Source organism: Calonectris borealis, chromosome 6 (genome assembly GCF_964195595.1).
Source record: "Calonectris borealis chromosome 6, bCalBor7.hap1.2, whole genome shotgun sequence".
Lineage (NCBI taxonomy): Eukaryota > Metazoa > Chordata > Aves > Procellariiformes > Procellariidae > Calonectris > Calonectris borealis.
Window position 1 is genome coordinate 30289307 of NC_134317.1, and position 17015 is coordinate 30306321.

The 17015-nt window shown below is 47.8% G+C and overlaps 1 protein-coding gene across 1 annotated transcript in view; it reads right to left on the minus strand.

Moving 5' to 3' along the window:
• PLEKHM3 (pleckstrin homology domain containing M3) overlaps positions 1-14645 on the minus strand; it is a 73514-nt gene extending 58869 nt beyond the window's left edge. The window contains exons 1-2 of the mRNA XM_075153462.1: positions 13852-14645; positions 1521-2456 (exon numbers count right to left, since the gene is read on the minus strand). Of these exons, the coding sequence (XP_075009563.1) occupies positions 1521-2456; positions 13852-14455 (1540 nt within the window). The 5' untranslated portion in view covers positions 14456-14645. The remainder of the gene's footprint in view (positions 1-1520; positions 2457-13851) is intronic.
• Between the last annotated feature and the right edge of the window lie 2370 nt (positions 14646-17015).

The following is a 17015-nucleotide window of genomic DNA, read 5'->3' on the forward strand; positions in this document are numbered from 1 at the left end:
ACAAAATTTCCTACCGAGCTTTGAATTAAAAGAAATGAGGAGAAAGGAATAAAGTTTTAATGTCATCTGGGATGTTATCTTAAAATGTGGCTGTTAATTCTGCTGTCTTCTTGAGTTTCACAAGACTGTCTGCTGGGTAACACACTGGGCCGGATCCACCTTGGGGATACTTACCTGACCCATTCCCAGAGCCTCCCTGCAGGTTTCACTCCCACAACTACCGTCAGAGGTAAGACATGACCGTTGTCCGATAGTGTTCAGGTAATCAGAGCTATCACAGGACCCTTTCAGCAGTAGTTTGGCACATAATTACTCCCAGAAAAAATTGACATGAAGTCACACAAAGAGTTTGTGGGCAAGAACAGAACTGAGTTCAGGCAGAAGCCCCAATATTGTGACCAAATCATTAACTGCAGTGAGGCCAACCTTCACCATGCTCCGGCTACCAGGTGGGTGCCATGCACTGTGGAGAGGTGAGCAGGAACACCACCTATGGGTGACTACCAGAGAGGGACAAACCCAGCCGTATCCACAGCCAGTTCTGAAGGCAACCCAGTACTTCTGGGGCTCAGGTTTACCCTGGAAGGGATCCAGGCCAGCCGGCAGGTCCTGGGCCCGCACAGACCCCCCCGAGCCATGTGTGGTTCCAGAGCACCAGGAGACCTCCACATCAGAGAGCTCCCCCATGCCAGAGCAGAGTGGGGAGGAGGCAGGACCCTCACCGCTCCCGTAACAAAAGAGGAAAACTCTCCAGAAAAGCTGTTTCTGATACAGCTGACAATTTCTAAGTGAGCGTAACTAAAGCCAGCCAGAGTACAATTTAGGCACAAAGTTCCCAAATTTGCTCCTCAAAGGTGCCCTTGCTAAAGTAAAAGGACAACGAACTGCATTCACACAGGTCCTCTCTATTTTCACTTCATTCCCAAACTGGATGAAATCATGCTCTTGCCTAGGACTAGAGTCAGCAGTCAAATGAACTGAGAATTACAATTAGATGCAGAGGCTTAAAGTCATGTTTTCACCACTGCCTCAAGGGAAGAACCGAGCAGATGAGCTCATGCCTGAACCTCAGTACTAGAACACACGTCACCAAATGATGGTGTTTCATGGAAGCATATATGCTTTGAGGAGTCTCCCCAGAAGGCCCAGAGCTGAAAATGAGTTTCAAAAACGACTTGGAAGAGACACAGTAATAAAAGGAAACAAAAGTGCTTGAAGTTGGAAAGTTGCATCGTATCCAGAATTCAAATTGCTTTGATTCTGGACCACCTTTCCAGAATCAAGAAAACAGCTCAGTCATCCTGTAAGGCAGCCATATGTGCAAGATCTAATGTTTCAGCACTGCTCATCAAGTGCAGGTGAATCCCTGAATATCCACATTTTACAGAGAGCAAAGAAAGTGTCTGTGGCCATAGTGAGAGGCAGTGAACAGCTGTGCGCTGCTAAAACACACACATGCTCTTCCAAGTGATTTCCTGCAGAAGGGGAGTGGGTGCAGATGCTGCAGTCTGGTTGCTTACCTGCACACTTGAAGCTCTGAACTGTGAGCCCTCTCTCTAGAGACAGTGTGGTCAGGATGCTCAGGAAGCTGGTGGTCACAGATTGGCGCTTGCTCTTTCTAAGATCGTTTCCAAAGGGCCGATCTCTAGGTTTGTTCCTAAGCGTGACCTGCGGATTCTGAGTTAAACTTCTAGTAGCATTGGCTGCTGCTCTCAGTGCCTCCATCCACTCCTGGGCCCTCTGACAGGTCTCTGCACGCAGGCGGAGGACATCTTGAGGAAAAATGACCTGAAAGCAAGAGTCACAGCCATCCTGAGTATCTGTCTGGACTGACAGGCACACATCGATATTGTAGCTCAGCAGAGGATCTTCATCAAGCCTACCCGGTTGGAATGCCATGAGATAAGACCTGTTCAAGACAAAAGTAAATGCCTTCCAGTTATTCTGGACAGTTAACCTATAGAGAGTCCCTGATTTGAGAATATTTTGGTACTCTTTAGTGTTTTCAGTCAAATTCATGGATAGGAAGAGCTCCATAGGCTTCTCTAACAATCCATTGGTTTGAGAAAGGTCACTGTTACTGTCAGGCTTTGGCACATTCTCCAGTTTCTCCTGCTGTCTCGTGAAAGCAGGCACAGAGGCACGCACCACTTCCCAGAGTTTCTGTCCCCAGTCCAAAGCCTCCCACGAGGACTCTGCCTTCAGCTGTAGCTGCGAGTTGTCTGACAGGACAGCGTCCACCACCTTGGTTTCAACGCAACCAGTAACAGTGACCCTTTGAAAATGCATGAGCGGATATACGGTGGGAAGAGTCTGGTTGCCACTGCTGTCCAAGCAATACAGGTATAGTTTGTACGGGGAGAGCTCAGCGTAACAGGTTTGCCAGTAGCTGTCATTGTCTCTTCTAATTTCTAAGTATCCCTTCTTCAGAATATTTGGGAACGTTGGCTTGTGTTCTGGGGGAAACAAAATGAGAATGTTACCATTAATTATTTTTAAATAATTGTTTCAAATTGCTACATCATTCTGGCTTATCTCTCCTACCCATACATGATATATCTGGAGGATAGGATCACAGAAATAGCCTTCACCCGATAGGTTGTAATTATCAAACACAAGCACTGACTCTGCGTTTGAGCCAAGGAGAATACAGCACTTTTTTACCCAGAGATACCAAAACAGTTCACAAAAAGGGGACAGGGAAACAGAGGGACAGAGAAACAAAGTAATTTTCCTGAGATTATCCAGGAAAACAGTGACAGAGCAACAAGACGCTGCAAGTCTCCCAGAACCTAGTCCAGAAGAGTACAATATTATCACATGATCTATTGCCAATTAAAATAGATTTCAACAGTGTGAAGCAAATACAAATTAAAACACCTTCCCCTCATGCTCCCCTCTTTCCCAGGCTCAACTTCATGCTTCCACACACAACCCCTCCCAAGCAGCACAGGGGGAAAGGGAATGGGGGGTCGTGGTCAATTCCTCTCTGACGCTCCTTCCTCCTCGCGCTTTCCTCCCTCTCCAGTGTGGGCCCTCTCCAGGGGCTGCAGTCCTTCAGGATAAACCTGCTCCTGTGCGAGCACGCCATGGCCACAGTTCCTTCAGGAAATCTCCACCTCCTCCAGCATGGGGTCCCGCACGGGCTGCGGGGAGACACCTGCTCCACCACGCTCTCCCCAGGGTCTGCAGGGGAGTCCCTGCCCCGGCGCCTGCAGCACCTTCTCCTCCCCTCACCCTGCGTTGCTCCTCACACTTTCTTCCTCACTCCTCACTCCGCCATGCGGTGCTTTGCCCTTTCTGAAACGCGCTCTGCCAGGGAGGCCCTGCCTGCGGCTGACGGGCGCAGCTGAGCCCCGCGGTGGGGCCACTGGAACCGGCCGAAACAGCCCCGCTGCCAGCACCCGGGCACGGCACCGGGCACCCGGACTTACCTGGGACACGGGGAATGGAGAACCGTGCCCAGCGACAGCAGCTTCTTACCACGCTTCAGCACGACCCGGGACCAGAACATTTTGCACATCTCTGTTTACTAGAGAGGAGCTCTGCTGATTTATGAGAATCAGGCTCAGGACCAGCAGACATGACCGAAAATGAAAAGTAAGAGGCTGCCCAGACTCAAACACACACACCTAAGCGCCTCAGCACTGCAGGTGCTTCGGAGCAGACCCTTTCACAAACCTCGGCCCAAGGTAAAGTCGAGGGGAATTTTCTTCATCCCCAGAAAGTCAGCCATACACGAGTCACTCCGGGCACCAAAGTGATACAAATTTAAAAGGAATTATCTAAAACATTTCTGAGTTTTAGAAAAGGTTTCCTTTTAGAAAACGTGCAAAATTTGTTCCAATCTGATTTACACCACTTCAGCCACCATTAATACATGCAAACGTTGTGTTTTCGCCTTGGGCTGGACACATGGCTCTGCAATTTTTGTTGGTTCCTGTATAAACTCAGTGGCATTCACTGGTACGCTCTAATGCCGACTTTAACACTCGGCACCCCAAAACAACTCAGCCTGAGGAACAAATTCTTGCTCGCATTAGACTTCTACTTCACCTTTCCAGTAAGGGTACCTGTGATGGGTCTTGACTTACAACAGTGGCAGAATTAACAGACACGGGTGAAGAGGATTCTGCCTCCATTTGTCCATCTCCCTTGGAGACTGCTGTTCCCGACGCAGGAGCAAGGCAGCCACCTGGGAACAGCTCCTCATCCACTGCATGGCACAATTATGTCAAAACAAAATCAGCATCAATTGACCTTAACATGCAGCATTACAAACTGCAGCAATACAGGAGCTGTTTCACTCGCGGTTTCTGCCCCAGGCTGACAGCCTTTGAAAGAGGGATAGGGTAGACAGCTGGAGGCACAAAATACGTTCAGCGTCTCAACTTAACAGGTTACCACTCACATCAGCTTGCCACACTCTAACAAGTTTTAGACATGATCACCTCCAGGTTTACCTAGGGTGTCTTCAATGCAGAGCTAAGAGAACAGAAGCATCCGGGCTTGATGAAGCTTGGAAACAAAGAGCCAAAGATGAGCCTGTATAGAAGTTACTGTCTGCCCACGTGTACTGGGCTTCCCAGCTAACACAGCCAGGTTAGCTGGCCAAGCCACTCTCACCACCGCCGGCTAATGAGTGAGTCTTCTATCCTCCCAGAGGCACAAGGAGAGTCAGGGACTATTTAAGGGACTTAGTTACTGTCCATAGGGCTTCTGATACCAACTGGTGAGAAAGCAGATCTTGGGCTGTACCCTACAGTCTAAGGAGATGCGCCCATCCCTGGCTGAAAGCATTGCTGTAGGTGGTCGTGAGAGTTTCGTGTATGGTCAGGAGGAAGATTAAGGACAGCAACAGTGTAAAAGCTTTGGCTAGCTCTTCAGGGAAGACCAGCTTTAAGGATTTATAAGGATTAAGTAGACAAGTTTCAGTTAAACTTAATGAACATACATGAGAATTAATTGCTTGATATACTTAATGTGAGTATGCAAACCTCATGGGGGTTAAGAAATGGGGGAAGGATGCTACCTCCCATCCACACTAACAAAAAGGAGGCACTTCAGTTTCGCCTTGCCAGCTCAGCCTCAGCTTCCCCACATCGCCCGCTTACTCAGAATGGAGACTGCATTTAACACCATGTGCAAAGCACTCTACGCTTTACCTGCAAAGATTTCCTGCATAAACGACTAAAATCATAACAACATCTATTAAAAAATTGCTACTTTGGCACTAGGTCTGAAAAGGTGGAACAGAAATCAATATAGCTATACCTTGCTGACAAATAAGCTACTCGAGAGTATTTCAGCTAAATATGAAAAGTGAAAGCCTAATCTAAAACTCAAAATGGTAGAGAAAAAGCACACTTTAATATCCCAAATGGACAGATACACGCGCGCGCGCACACACACTGTAAGAGAACCAATTTTGTTCACCATACATCTCTGGCCCTGACATTCATTAGTATTTCTGCGCTAACTCAAAAGCCATTAATTTCTCTGAAACCCACACTAATCCCTTTGTAGTGCAGATAATGGGCAGCCATTCTAGAGTCATCTTCCCTTTCTATTAATCCAATCAGGGAGGCAGCGCTTCTGCAGCTCCAACTGCAATCTCTCTCGCTTCCATCAAGTACAGATGACAGTTCAAGCTTCTCCATAATAAGACAACTCGTAACCTTCCCCCAGCCACCCCTCCTTCATCTGCACACAGGTTTGCTTGTCTTTTGTTGAGTTAGAGAAAGGCTATCTATCCCTGCCTTTCACAGAGGCACCCCCCTCTCCCTCCTTCGCCCCACTCCTTCCGTTCAAGCTCCCGTGAATCGGCTCCACTGACTCTCGCTCTAACTGGGACAGAACCAGCAGCCAACTCGATTAAAATTCAAATGCCTCGTATTGTTTACGTCAGGGCAATAGATGCTGGCAGAGACAGGTTGAATCCATATGCTACACATACCCCTCCCTTTACAACCCTCTGCTCCTTTATCTCCTCGACGTGCAGCGTGCCAGATAATACCTTTCCACTCAGAGAGCAAATGCTACTATCTCGCCATCCACCTTCCAGACAGAAACTGCATCTCTTTTCCTCCCTGCAGAGCCAGGGAGAATAAATTGAGGAAGAGTAAAAAAAGGGAAATAATCACGGTAAATGGCCCACGCCTGAGCCATTTGGAGTTATAATTTCAAGAGAAGAGGGGGAAGGAGGCATGGGGAAACAGAGCGACTCAGCAGCTGGGAACAGGGCAGTAGCTTCCTCAGCATCCCTCCTCTCCTTCGGGAACTGCCCGCTCGTCCCGGCTAGGAACCCTGCACCGAGCACACCTTCCCCTCTCCACACGTGGAGGCAGTTGGTGCAACCAGCGCCGCAGGAGAGGGAGGCCCAGTGCTGTCTCAGCATGTCCAGAAGATATATGCTCCCGAACAACTGATGTACTTGCGTCCCTGTTGGTATAGCAGGAAAACTTGCCCTGTCTTCCACCACTGAAGTATTTCTAATGACCGTAATACCAAGTAACTTGGAAAAGAGCAGAAGCAGAGATGCCTAGTTTCTGAGGGGTTTGTCTCTTGAGGTGGCACTCCTCTCCGGGTTCTCTAAGAGATGAGCATAAGTTACAGAGTTTTTGTCAACAATCCTCCTCTCTGATTTCCACAGAGCTTAACAGACACCTTTGGGACCCAAAATGCTCTCAAATTGGGTTGGACTAGTCACCTGCTTGGTGGGGTTTGCTAGATCAGGGACAAACTGCGCCTCAGCCACGGTGACTCAGATCCACAATGTCCACTTCCCTCCTACTTAAAAATACAGTCTTTTCTTCCCACCTATTTTTCCCATCTGGCTCTGCAAGCATATCTCTTTCAGGCAAGTATATCTGATTCCACTTGGTCCTGAAATAATGGCATGGATATTTAGCCACAATTTTCCAGCAGATGGCTGTCCTGGAGCCAAATCTGGGTTCTTCTCCCAATGCCACCTCTTTTCAAGGGACCACTACAGCAATGGGACTTGTAACTAGGTAGCAGTTTGCATTCATTTATATAAAGAAACAGCATCTCTCCCATCAGAAGGGCATTCACTCTTTTTCATCTTCCTTAGGCTTCAGGAAAGCAAAACCTGCTTTGAAAATGTTGAACTTGCAAACTCTTAATTTTAGATTTATGCATTGCTAATGAGGCTGGCTTAGATGTTCACCAAAAAAACTCCTCACTGAATGGACTGCCTAAACAGATGCATAAAGAACCTGAACAAATTAATCTTTATGCCTTTCCTTTCAGGTGTGGCATCATACGAGAAACATATGAGAAACTCTGCTGAAGTCTACAGGATCCCGGCTGCCCAGTCACTCCATCCGATACTTCTGGCTCCTCTGCAGCAAGTCAAACACTGGTACAGTGTTTGCTGAGCAGACCACCCGCAGCCTGTGCATACTGACACAGTGCCTGTGCCAAGGGGGCAGTGGAGAAGGAGGTTGGACTCAGTCAAAGTGCAAGAGCAACCCAGACCAGGACTCAACTCTGGAAGAGACAGAAGTGTAATGAGTTGAAAGAGATGGTTACCTACCACCAGCTAAGAGATGCATAAAGCAGCAGCACTTGCAAAAGAAGTGAGAACATCAAATGAATATGGATTTGCTGATTTTTTTACAAATCCATTCAATTCAGCTCTAAAAAGAAGGAAGAAAGGGTGACTGTCAAAGCTACAAAAACAGGGTCAGTTCACATTAGGAGAGTTAGCTGACACCACTAAGGGAGTAATAGCAACTAACCTGAAAATTCAGTTATGAAAGTCATCACAACATCACTGGAAGCAATCAGCACTGCCCCAGGAGATGAAAACTGTTCATTAGCTTTATGGAGTGTCGTAACTCCAGAGCAAAAATCTCCTTAAAGAATAACCCTCCTAACCAGAACAGCTTCACAACCACGCTCATCAGTGCTGCTTACTGTAATCCTCCTGCACTGTGAATTTATCCCCTGTACGAGAGCCCCTCCCATTGCCTCCCACCGCACTCCCCTCTCCATCACCCTCCACCCGCCCGCAGCCTCCCAGGCAAGGGAATGGAGTAGGTCACGTTTCCCTCCACCCGAGGCAGCTGCCCAGCCGAGCCCCCTCCGCTGCTGCTGCTCTCTGCCAGCCCCCCATGGGTTCCAGCTCGGGGGGTGCCCAAGCCCAAGGAGCAATCAGGAGTGAGCCTGCAGGGAACAAGTGCTGCACTCCCCAAATTAGCCAGGGGGGTGAGAGGGGAAGTATCATCCAGCAGATGAGCTGATCCAAATTATACTCCCACTTGATCTTGGGCAAAGCACCTCACCTCTCTTTGTCCTACTCGCCCTCCCTATCCCTACTGTGTGGTGTATTTAAGCTGTAACCTCCCGGGAGAAGGGGCTAGCTCTTGCTAGATGCACAGACAGTCCCTGGCACTTTTGGACCCCCGCAGTGAAGGGCATCCAACTCACATTGGATTTTAAATAACACTTTTGCCTCCTTAAATCTTGAAAGGCCCCAAATCTCTGCAGTACAGCTACCTTTTTCTTGACTACCTTTTAATGCTGAAAATAAATTGGCCACAGGGGTTCTCCAACTGGCTTAATGCCTCTGGGATTACTTCCAAGTGGTTTGAGGCTTTCTGCTCTCCAGAGAGGAAGGTGTAGAAGTGTTGTTTCCGCACATCTGCCTCTTGGACGACAGCGCCATTATCTTCTGCACACCACCACGGATCTATAATGTTCTGCCATCCAAGCGGCAATTAACAGCCTACTGGTCTGCCCTGGCTGTGCAGCTTCTACATACCGCAGACAAAAGACAGTGCTGCAGGGGTGTTTTTGCAAAATTACAAGTGGCAATCAGGCTTCAGAAACCTCCCTGGTAGATGGGTCAGGCGCTAGGCTTTACCTGGCCATCACTGGAGGGGAAGCATGAAGGCTGCATGTCACACCTCGAACGCTTCACACCTCTCAGGATCTCTGGCCACCTCCACCTCTGCAGCAGCTCCCGTACCTGCCGCACCTCCCTCTTCCAGCTGGCTGTCTTTGCAGCTCCGCCCTGAGCAGGACAACAGCAGCGGCAATTGATGGCACTGCTGTCTGCTGCTCTGTGAGCCACCCCACAAACCTGCTCAGCACACTGATGTGTACCACTAAACGCTGCATGAGCCAACGTCACGGGCACAGAGCTAGTACCAGCCACCACTACTGCTGCCGAAGGTGAGGATATTTGGCAAACAAAGACAACACCCCCACATAAAGTCTGTGTGGTCGCCAGAATAAGAGAAAGCAGCACTGTAAAATGACTCCTCAGAACTCAAGGACCACCCCCAGTCCCCAACCTGTGAATCAGTGGTGTGCTGCACATGAATACAGATTTAGATGTCTCACCTCCACAAAACACACTAGAAAAGTATGTGATATGTACAAGGGCTGTATGAAGGCGGGCCCAAACCTCTCTTGAAGTATCCCCTGCACAAACTCTGAGTACAAGATCATACCTTCAAAGTGTCCCGAACGATGGCTAGGCTCCCAGCCACATAAAAAGATGTGAAGAGAGGGGGAGAAAAAGATATTTTTTAAAATCAGTCAGCTGAAAGAAGGAAGTGAAATCCTGGCCTCGATCAGACACAGTAGAATTCGGGCCTGTTGGCCAGTTTTAAGGCAGTCACCTTTCTCTGGTATGTCTTTTTTGCCATGCCACAGTGCTGCAAACACCCCCTAGGCTCAGCTTCCTGACAGAGCACCCTGCCAAAATCATGGGGCTGGCTGAGTACCTCCATAGCTGCTTGCTGGAGAGGGGCACAAGGCGCCAGCCTTCTGCAGTAAGGACAGTTTGTCAGGGTGCAGGGGCTCAGCGCAATGACAGCCCTGCAGTTCCGCAAACTCACAGGCATGGCAGGCAAACAAAACAGCTACCCAGGAAAAGCACTATAGCACCCACACTCTCGGGAGCGGCTGGGTTTGAATGAAAACATCCACATGACTATCAAAGATAACTACTCACACATCGTGTTTTAATGATCTAAGCAAGCTTTCGCTGGATACTACAGAAGCAGCGTTCTCCCTTTGTTTGCCAGGCCACATGCCCAGAAACACAAAAGCCTGCCTTGAATTTGCTTACAACTTCCGTCTTTGCTAGCTCCACTTACCGCTTGACACTGCTCCGTAGCACAAACAGTGCTCAATTCTAGCGCGCTAGCTCTTTTGCCAGCAGGCCTGAGGAGATACTGCCCCAAAGGCACCAGCTTCTTTTCAGAGCCTTTTTTTTCACAGCACATGGAAAGGATCCAGTTTCATTTTATTTGTATTATAAGAAAGCAAGCAGCAGGAACAGATAAGGTCATAATAATAAATATACTATGAAGATAAGGAAAAAAAAATTGCGAAGAGTTAATCTATGCAGCAACTCGGCCAGCCTCGGAAGACTGGGAGACCTCTGCAGGCTCCAGAGGGAAGTCCTTTACCAAAGTGAGGACTGAGTGGCTGAAGTTGCTCTCAGTATCTCATGTGCATTCATTTAATCTGTATTAAAGCCCTGGAAAGGGATGTCTCCACAGACTGCGGCCACTATGACTCCTCCAACCACTGCGGCAGCTTTTAGCCAAACTTAAAATACATTTTTCGGTCTCTTGTGGAGAATAATTACCAGACCCAGATACACATACCTGCAACATCTATTTTCTTGCTTTTGCTTTTCTCTTTTCAGTAGCAGCACACTCTTATGGCAGACTCTCTTGTACACAGAGGGAAGAAATACCATGGCTACCTTCTAAAGCCTGCACAGCAGCTGAACAGAACAGGTTAAGGAAACAAGTTAAAAGACTGCATTTTCAGAGCACAGCAGCTCTCCTTCCTCAAAGAAGGTACCACTGCCCTCAAACACCCCATGCAGAAAGGCTCTTGGAGGGCACACAGCAAGCACTGACAAATGCCTTGCACCTTTGCAAAAAGCAACAGAAAAAGTGTGGGCCGAGCACCTTAGAGGTACTGACTGCTGCTGGGCTACAGGTGAGTACTGGGAGAAGTTCTTCAGCCACTCTTACTAATCCATTTCCTTCCCTTGCTTGGTTCACCTCCAAGATCCCCCAACTTGACCATACTGAGCCTCTTCTGTAAAAAGCCATTTTGAAGAGACCTACGCTTCTGGCAGCACTGAGCACGGCAATGGGACTTGTTCCTGGTACCATAGAGAAATCGAGGAACGGATGGGCTATAAGATACCTGGCACTATTGCAGGCAGCATAAAAACCGAGAGCTTTCTTCATGGCAATCTGTCCATTTCTGTTTTTCTTAAGAGCGCTAATATCGCTGTACTTCACAAAACTACCTTATAGATGTGAGGTCTTCACAGTTATAACTCACAAGGACAAACTGTTTAACGTGAAATCGTAACGATAAAGAGTATATCACACTCTAACACAGTTTGTTCACTTTTTCTGTATGGAGAAAAACTTCGCTGCATTAACTGCATTTAAACAGTACGAGTGCCTGCTGAGGGCTGGGAAGAGTGCCGCTGAGCCCCGCTGCTCCTGCTGAAGCGGCACGCCTTGGGTACACACTGCGACGGGGCGACTAAATCCTGGACACAACCTAGCTCAAGGAATCCCACTGTTAGATCCAGCTGTACACAGAGCGCGTTTCTTGTCTTTTCTCTTCCTCTCGTGGTTATATCACGGAAGGTTTTCTATCAAGCTGTTCTAGACGCTGGTTTGAAGTCCTGCTATAGACTCGACCCTGGATACAGCAAGGCCCTTTTAGGCTTCCAGCGGGTTGGTGCATCTCCCTGGGGTCTGTCGTCTCTAAGCAAAGTGGACTGGAACAGCTGAAGTGGGAGCCAGGGTCGAAGGAGGACAACGCTGCAGACAGCCCAGCTTCTGAAAGTGCGGAGACTTCACCCAGGAGCCGGGAGACACTGCAGTATGCGGTCCCTGAATTTGGATGCAATGGTGTCCCAGCACTGCAGGTCCTAATAAAATTCCTTTGTTTGCCAGAAGGGGAAGAAAAACCTACATCATTGCTTCCATCTTTCATTTTGCTTCCTTTTATGAACAGTTGCATCACACTGCCTTGCATTTGTGCGTAAGGGAGAGGGGAATGTGATTTACTTCACCCCAGGCAAAGGTGCAATGCATTAGGGTGCACCCCAGCACCCCAGCTCTTGCAGTTGCCCAAGCACTGGACTGACAGAAGGAAGAGACCTCTTTGGCCTCGGACTCTGCTGCTCAGCACCCACGGGATTGGCGGCTTGCTTCTTGCAGCCTGGGGATCCAGTGGCAGCTCGAAATCACTCTCACTGAATAAGCGCATGAACAGCTCTTTAAATACAGAATGGCTTAGGTATTTCTTATTATAAACAGCATAAGTAACAGAATCCTTTTCTTTTTCTGAGGGCTGCGTGGGGAAATTGGGCCAAAAAGGTTAAGCTTAAAACAGTATCAGGGACGTGTATTGACCTTTAATGGCTACATTTTAATGGTGTTTCTGGGGGCATGTTCTGGGTGTTACATGCTAAGTTAAACCCATGAGGTGCCCAGGATACAGCTGACAAAACCGGGGAGCTCTGTCTCCAGGCTTCTGGGTGCATTCCTGTTCTGCATCCCTGCCACGGGAAGGACACAGAACAGAGACCTCGCTTTACGGGAAGCAATAAAACTCCCTAAACAAAAATAACAGCAGGTGTACTTGCCTTTGTAAACCAAGGAAACAGCAGCTACTTCAGGAAACAGCAACTATGTCACAATATAACACAATAACCTACAGGTTTGTGTGTATATATATATACACATATGTACACTTATACCTACATATTATATATGTTTATGTTTATATATGCAGACATCCGCAAACACCACCATTTAGGCACCTGCTTTTCATGCTCCAAAATAGCTGACTTATCTGGAAAACCTAACCCAAAAGGCTTGTTTTAACCCTAAACAGGCTACCTATTCATAACTGGAGCCACTCCACCATACACACACACGCAGGCTTTGACAATCCTTTCGTTTTTAAATTCCTTTATTAAGTCCTACCTTTATTTAGATTATAAAACCTTTGTGGCACTAACTGCTTTTCTTTTCCATAAGTGCCCAGTCCACTTCTGGCATCTACAAAATAAATCATGGAGACGGAGACAGCGGTTCAGTGTTTCCGAAGCCCTGAGCACAACCTCTTCCAGCACAGTGCTTGAGAAAGGAAAAGGTACCGCTTGCTGAAATATCGCTTCGTACGGCTCACTGGAGACGCCTGCCTCAATCTGATAACAAGACTTCCTGTACCCCATACAAAGCTGGCAGAGATGTCTTAATATTGACAAGCACAAACTGCATGCTTGAGTTTTTGTTAATTGTTTATGGACTGAATAGCCAACATTTCTTAAAGAAACAGAGCAGAGATCTCAGGCCTCACAGTAAAGCTTTGTATGCCCTCTTTTTAATGGCCACTCTTTAACTTTTATGAAAACTGCCTTTGTTTGCATTTGCCATTCTCCCAATAGCTTTAGCATTCAAAGGTTTTTTAGTTTGGGAAAATCGGGTAAGGAAATGATCAGAAATACATAACAAATAAATTGTTTTTTCCTGAGTCAAACTGAACATAATAGAAGCAAAAAGTAAAACAAGCTTAGTTTTTCAAACCATGAAAGGAACAGAAGTCAAGATTGGTTTAAAAACTGATCCTTAGGCAGGCAGGCAGGCAGAGCTACACCAGAGACAACAGAGCCATGCTGATTTCTATCATTTTAAGAGCTACCTCACAGTTGTTTTTTGGGGGTTTTGTTTGGTTTTTTTAAACATGCAGCTCCTGTTTCAAGACAAATATCAAATAGGAAAGTCCTCATATCAACAGAAACAACGAAGCATCAGCACAAACCTGTGTTTCCTTGGGTGTCCTCTCCCTTGGTTAACGCCAGGTAAGAGAGCAGAGCGCAGTTATTGTCCTGCCCAGGCGCGGGTGGCTGCTGCAGGGAGGTGCCCGTGAAGACCACTCCCCAGTTTACATGGCTGATATCGGACCGTGACCTGTTGTGTCCTGGCTTGAACGTGGAGGCTTCCTCATTCTGCACCAGGATGTCGTTCACCGAGCGAGGCCTGTCTCTCCTCCGCTGGCAGATATTGAAGATGTTAAAAGCCGCGGTCTCCCCTTCCCCGGCCCAAGCAAGGCTGTCAGCAGCTGTTCCCCTCTGCACCACGCGCTGGTCTTTGGCAGGGAACGCCGTCTGAGCTTTGGTTTCCAAGAGGCCATTTTTGCAGTGATCCCAGATGAAGCTACTTTTGGCTAAGGAGGCGACGTTCCTCAGATTCCTGCTCTCTGTTATCTGATCAAATACCTCGTGCCCAACCAGTTCGGGGACCTCCTGTACACCGTACACCTCAGAGGGCTGCACAATCTTTTCAAGCTTAGTATCAAAACTATTGAAAAAGTCTTCAGTCACTTCCAAGGCAGGGCTAATGTCATCAACTTCAAGAGCCTCCATATCCTGGGCTGCCGGTGGGCCCGAGGCGTCGCGATGCGTTAAGAAGATACCACATCAATATCCAGAGAAAGAGCTGCTTCACGTCTGTCCTTGGCACACCAGTAACTTAGAGATGGTGGGGCAAACACATTCACCAACCACGATCCCTAGCGTAGAAAGGAACCGAATCAACCCGCCTTCAGGTGGGAGACTTAACATCCACTGATCAAGTGGCCTGCAGTCCCTCTAGGAAATAAGCTCATGGTGATGGAGAGCACCTGTAAAGCACAGCAAAACACACGTCAGTAAGGGCCTTTTCCCAGATAAATACGTTTAATCACATCACTCCTTTCACAGTCACAGTCCCCTTGATTTTACTTTCTCCTTCATTTGGCACCAACATTATTGTGTACGAAGAACCCCTTTGGGGTTTCTGTTGTTTGCTGTGTCTGAACTCCGCGTATTATCACTTCTTGAACTGGAACCTGCAGAGAGCGGGATGGGGCACCAGAGAGACGGGAACCAAAGTGATGCCATTTATTAACCAAGCTTCACAAAGCTGCACTGAGAGGCGGTACTGACTAACACCACAAATGCAGCCACCTAGGGAATGCTTAGTACACGTTCCCATGGGGCTGTAAGAAAAAATTGAGAAATGAAGGGTTAGTAAAATAGCCAACCAGCCTCAAATAGTTTGCTTTTTTCTCTCAGATTGCTTGCACTCCCAATTTTAGGAGACCAACATGAGTTTCACAGCAGCCACTTTGCCTACTTGTCTGCATAAACAGAACTGTGATATTTACCTAATAAATCAATGCTATTAGGCTGCTGCAGAGCGCTGCACTTAGAGTTTCTCTCTCGAATATTACTGGGAACCTAAGTGAAACCACGTGGCACCCTAAGCCCCAGAAAGACAAAGCATCCTACCAGCAAAACAAAATATACCATATCCTGCACTGTCACCAATCTGCAGATCTTTATTTCCAAGCAGCTGACTCGCTGGGCAAAACAGAGGAATAGCGAGGGCTTTAAGGCTAGAACTATTGAAGAGCTCTGTGGACCCACCTGAGCACACACCTGTGAGGAGGAAGGTCGGGGGGGGGGGGGGTGGGGGGGGGTGTTTCTATTCCCTGTGGAGCAATAAGGGAGTGTCTCATTGCTGCCTTCTGTCGCACCAAGCCTGCTGCCTCCTAGCCTCTCCCTCTTGAAGCTCCATCCACAGTGCTGCCATGCTCGAGGGAAGTGCACGGTAGGTATGTTTAAATTAGGGAAATCAGTAAAATGCGTGCAAGTTCTTGAGACCTGGAGACGGGGCGTTTGTGCTAGCGGGAGAACAGCTCTCACGGCTGCTAGGGGAAATCACAGTACCTACAGCCCGTACATGCAGAACAGCCCAAAGTCGGAGATCTACATCCCAGTTTTGACCACACCAGCTCAAGTCCTAGAAGCAGCAAAGCTGCATTAGCTCAGAGCTCTGCCTAGATTAATATGCTCTTAACAGAACTAATTAGCCTGGGCAGGGCTGATAATTAGCAGCTCATTAGCTTGTGAATGCTGCTGAAGTGCTACCGGGACCCGTAAAGATTTACACTTAGCAGGAAAAATATCTATTAAACAGCATCAAACACAGATAATACTTCTATTTAAGGTTCTTTTTTTAATCCAGAACATTCTATTTACATAACTTATATTAGCAAAGTCGTTTAAATAGGCACCCTGTCCTATAGCAAGCCAGAGGGAGGAAGGAGGCCAGCAGCCCCCCCAAGAAGGGGGCACAGAATCCTGTAGCACAAACCAACTTCCTCCGCAATCATCCGCTGGCTTCCTCCCATCCCTGCTTCAGTTGTGGCCAGCCATGACACAGCTGTGTTCGAAAGCAGCAGCTCACCCTCCCTCCTAACAGATCAGCAGTTCAGACAATGATCTCCACAAACATGCTCCGAGTAAATAATTTTCAAAAGCAATAAATAATATCACATGCATAATTCTGGAAACTTCAAGCCTTTACACTGCAATCGTTCTCCCCTTATCTCTTTGCAAGGATTCACTTCACTAGCCTCATAGCGAAGCAGGACTAGGATCAGCTTCAACAAGTAAATGTAGAGTAAGACACTGAAGACAGAGCCAGAACTGCAACCAGAGGGCTGAGCAAAACAGATCTGGAGTGGTTTCAAATCAGAACAGTATGGGAACAGACTCTTTGCAATGCTGTGCAACTGTGCCAGTTGACGGCAGCAGGAAATAAAGTCATCCTGGGCACATCTGCATTGTCAGCTGAATGCAGCATGGAGTTCACTCTTGAAGCTCATTCCTGCCAGCAACCCCAGAACAGCGTTCTGCTCGCTGGCACCCTAGAGCTTGGGAGCTCCGGGAACAGGCTAAGGAACACGATGTGGTGCAACCTGTCCACTTATTCTACATCCCCCTATGGCATGTCTCTAAATCTAAAGAATGAGATTTTGCAGTTGCAAAACTGCAAGAGGCATTCACTTGAACAAAAGCAGCACTAACATAATCGTACGCCCACGGTGAAAGCTACAGGGTGGCCCACACAAAGATGCCGTTTCGCAGGGGTGAATAC